The sequence below is a fragment of the Aethalodelphis obliquidens genome, unplaced genomic scaffold (assembly GCF_003676395.1).
Source record: "Aethalodelphis obliquidens isolate GAN/ISIS:26980383/991018 unplaced genomic scaffold, ASM367639v1 scaffold2, whole genome shotgun sequence".
NCBI classification, from domain to species: domain Eukaryota; kingdom Metazoa; phylum Chordata; class Mammalia; order Artiodactyla; family Delphinidae; genus Aethalodelphis; species Aethalodelphis obliquidens.
In genome coordinates, this window is record NW_020837946.1 from 46,764,291 (window position 1) to 46,768,853 (window position 4,563).

General features: G+C 45.7%; 1 protein-coding gene across 1 annotated transcript in view; it reads right to left on the bottom strand.

The window, feature by feature from the left end:
- FAM171B (family with sequence similarity 171 member B) overlaps nucleotides 1–716 on the bottom strand; it is a 66,384-nt gene extending 65,668 nt beyond the window's left edge. The window contains exon 1 of the mRNA XM_027126337.1: nucleotides 365–716. Coding sequence (XP_026982138.1) covers nucleotides 365–584 — 220 coding nt within the window. The 5' untranslated portion in view covers nucleotides 585–716. The remainder of the gene's footprint in view (nucleotides 1–364) is intronic.
- Nucleotides 717–4,563: the final 3,847 nt, after the last annotated feature.

Below are 4,563 nucleotides of genomic sequence, written 5' to 3' on the forward strand. Positions count from 1 at the left end.
TGTGTGTGTGTGTGTGTGTGTGTGTGTGTGTGTGTGTGTGTACAATCATTCCCAAGGCGGAGGGAAAAATTCAGGAAGGGAGAAGAAAAAATCAATCCAGGCAGTCACTCACTCCCATCCCTCCCGACCCCTCCCCACCTCACTGCAGTGCTCTGCGCTTCCCAGAAAGCTCACCACCCAAAGGGCAGATTCCCAAAACCAAAGCAGAGCCCGAATCCGGGTCACGCAGGCAGGCGTTGGGGGGGGGGGGGGGGGGGGGGGGGGGGTGTAGAGGCAGGCGATGGGAAACCATCTGGCTAGGGAAGCGGCGAGGAGGCCAGCAAGACCAGAGGAGGAAAGGCAGGGCCGGGCTGCCGGGACCTACCGGGAGCAGTGACGGTAGAGGATGCCCCGGGCACCTCTGGCCTCTCCTCCTCAGCTTCCTCCCGCTGCCGTTGCTGCTGCTGCTGCTGCTGCTGGATGAGGCTGAGGTCGGAGCGGCTGAGCTCAGCTCTGGCGGCCGCAGGGACCAGCCTCGCCTTCAGCAGCACCGCGGCCAGGCCGAGGAGCAGGGTGCAAGGGACGCGCCGGCTGAGCCTCGCCATGGCCAAGAGCCAGAGGGCCGCGGCGGCATATTGCGGCGGAGGTCCGGGCGGCGGCGGCGGGCGCCAGGGCTGCGGGCTCTAGCAGCGCCCGCCCGCTCGGTCCCCCTCGCTCGGTCTGCCTCGCACACCCTCACCAGAAGGAGGAGGCTGTGGCGGCGGAGACGCCGGGGGAGGAGGAGGAGGGGGAAGTTAGCATCCTCGCGCACGTGACGCGCGGGGCGGGGTGGGGCGAGCCCCACGCCCGGCGCCGCGTCTACGCTCTCACCCCGGGCTCAGCTGCTCCGGACGCGCGCGCTCGGCGGGGTGCTGGGGCGCAGTGCTGGTGGTGGCTTCCTAGGGTAAACGAAAAAGGAGAGCCTTTCTGGGGGCTGGTAGACCTTCAGATCCTCTAGCCCCTACAGAGACACCGGGAAATTTTGCAGAAAGTGGAATAAAATTCCCTCCACCTGACCGCAAAGTAGAAGAGAAGGTGGTGTATTGATTACGCTCCCACAACACTTAACGCAGCACCAGCGGATCAAAAAGCCAGGATCTCTTAACCATGTGGGCTTTGGGGCATCACAGCCATCACTGGTTAGCTAGAAATTAAACTGCGGCTCTCCAGATTTTGATTAAATTCCTCTTTCTGCCCAAATTGGAATTTCTTTCTATATCGTAAAATATTCTTAATTACGTTTTGTCTAATTATAGTCTATACTTTTCATTTGCTCAAAAAATATTTTTCTAAATGCCTGCTAGGTGCTTACCATGTGCCAGTATTTAGTCAGGTGCTTGGAATAAGCAACATACAATCCCTGCGTTCTAGGAGCTCATTACCTGTTAGGACAGAGGAACATATAAACAAATTATAATCCAGGGTGGTGCCTGCCACTGGAGAAACACTACAGCATGCAGAGATTGCACTGAATTGGAAGAAATTAACAATGTGGTATATGGATGGGGGCTATGAAACACTAGGAAAGGTGGGGTTTAAAGAAGAATAAGAGTTCCACACATAGGTGGGTGTAACCAGGTCATCTAAAAAGTGTAGCTGTGTGTGTGTGTATGCCCGTGCACACGCACCTAGAGGTGTGTAACAGCACAGTGTGCTTGGAAAATTGTCAGCAATGATTGTGACAGAGTGACAGTGTTTTAGATTGAAAAGGAGAGTGGAGATCAGGTCATTAAAAAAATAATAGCAGGGACTTTCCTGGTGCCGCAGTGGTTAAGAATCTCCCTGCCAATGCAGGGGACACGGGCTCGGGCCCTGGTCCAGGAAGATCCCATATGCCGCGGAGCAAATAAGCCCGTGTGCCACAACTACTGAGCCAGCAGGCCACAACTACTAAAGCCTGCACACCTGGAGCCGGTGCTCCGCAACAAGAGAAGCCACCCAATGAGAAGCCCGCGCACCGCAACAAAGAGTAGCCCCCACTCTCTGCAACTAGAGAAAGCCCGTGCATGGCAACGAAGACCCAACGCAGCCAAAAATAAATAAAATTAAAAAAAAAATAAATAACGGCAAACACTTCTATAGTACTTACTGTGCCCAGGCACTGTTCAAGCATTTTATATACATTAACTCCTGTAATAACCTTGGATGCTATATAAGGAAACTGAAATTTACATTGCAAGTGATTATGAAATAGTGAAAGAAATTAATCAGGGAAGGGACTTGCTACCAGTCTGTTTTCACTTTGCTATCGGTATGGAAGAGGAAGAGGGATAGATTGCGGAGAGGAGGCCAGTTTAGTGGTGTCTGCAAAAGCCAGTGAGGAGATACCAAAGGCTTGTGAGACCAGAAAGGAGAAAAAAGGAGTGGGAGATTCAGTATGTAGGGCTAGAATCAGCAAAAATGGTTGATTGTTTGGGTGAGGAAGAGAAAAGGAGAAAGATGGGCATGTCTAGTATGACACTTAAATTGCCAGATTGAGATCTTGGGTGGCTGCTTATGACATTATCAAGATTAGCTGGTACTACTGACTACAGAATAAGTGATAAGCCATGGCTTGTTCAGTTGTAGTCTCTTTGTATTTGGAATGTCTGTGGGACATCTCATAATATATGTAAAATGTGATCTGTGACATCACATCCTTTACCATCATAGTTGATTCAGATGATTTGGCTGATTGGACAGTCCCTTTCCACACTCACCACTCTTTTGTGTGTTCGTCCCAATGTTTCCAACATGCTGGAAAAGAACAAATTTCTCACTAGTGGAAAGTTATTCTTTGGTCAAGGATGTGAAACTAGTGCCTATATAACCATAACTATATAGTTATAACTATAGTTATATAGTTATAACTATAACTAATAATAATAATAGGCATTTTACATACATTATCTCCTATCCTCAAAGCAGTCCTACAAATTAGCTCTCATTATTCTGTTTAGCAAATGGAAACACTGAAGATCAGAGAGGCAACTGTCTTGCCCAAGGCTACACTAATAAGAAGTGACTTTACCTTTCAGCACTGTTTGAAACTTTCGCCATGAGCTTGCATTGTTTTTTAGTGATTTTTAGATGAAAATACACTACATAATATGGGCTACATAATTTTTTGAAGAGAGATGCCAAAGTGAGGTCCCTCACACAAAACACCACTATTCCATCATGGCTTTGCCTCACCTGTGTGAGCAGGAATTATGGGGGGGGGGGGGAGGCTGAATGCAGAGAGTCTTCATTAGGTTCATCAAGCTGTTTTTGTTGCATTTTCCTCCAATTTACCTCTGCTCCTGGAGAGAAGAAAGGAGAAAATGGAAATGGCTCCAGAATCCTGACTGGCAGATCAGAAGGAAAGGAATGCTGCCAGGATTTCTGTCATCCTGCCTTACGGTGGCCAAGTCATCTTTAATATATTAGAAGCTGACCTTCCAGAGGCAAAGTTGTTGATTTCACAGCCCTCGGTGGAGGGTAGATGTGAAATCCTTCAATACTACAGACTGTTTAAAGAAATAAGCTTTGCTAATCAAGATGGGTTTTAGATGGTTTTTAACTGCTCCATTACTCATATAGTTTATGCTTAATTTCTGTGCAATATACAAAAGCCATATTATTGGATGCAATCGGGGCTAGTAGTTGGTGAATCAAAAAAGCAGGTCAAGAGACAAAAAAAATCAATATATTTTAAATATATTTTATGCTGCTTATTTTATCTTAAAATAGGCAAATATATATTCATTTACCAATCTTTTGACGTAGGGCCAATAATTTTTTTTAAATCTAACCACATCCTAGGGTTTGAAGTAGTAAACCACAATTACAATGCATCCCTATTATTAATTGCAGTTTTCGATTAACCGGAAGGAGTTCTTAAAAACTCTTGACAAACAATTCGAATGCCAAATCCTTCTATTTTCAATTTTTCCCCAATTTTACCATTTTCTCACCCACTTAGTATTAAACTTAGTTTTCATAGAAAAATATACTTCATTTAAATTTATATTTCATCCATACCTTATAACACATAGAACTGCCAAAAACAACTGTGTAAACAAACATAACTGACTTTCCGCACAGACACAGACCAACTGGTGGGGGCAAAACCAAGCAGATGTTCAGGAAAGGGTATCCTGCTAATTTCATGTACTTTACATGTCAGCCAGTGTGTTTTACAAGGGAATGGAAGATGCCGGTTGATCTAGGAAGTTATTTTCAGGTTCCTAATCCATGATACTGTTCATGCTTAATACAATGTAATCGTTAATGTTAGAATGTCTTCATTTTTATAAATATACTGCAAGAGCCATCGGAAAGCAGATTGTAATACCATACGTATATAATAATTCTTCCCTGCTTAAGATCTACTGGTACCTCCTCATTGCTCTTAGCATAACGTCCAAAATCCCCAACAAATTTACAAAGCCCTTCACAATATATCCTCTGACTATGCAGGCTCACCTTTTAATATTTCCTACATAAACACAGAGATGGTGGTTGGTGGGGGGAGGGAAGGGAAGGGAAAGGAAGGATTTCTTTTATTCCCTTGAACTAGACTTA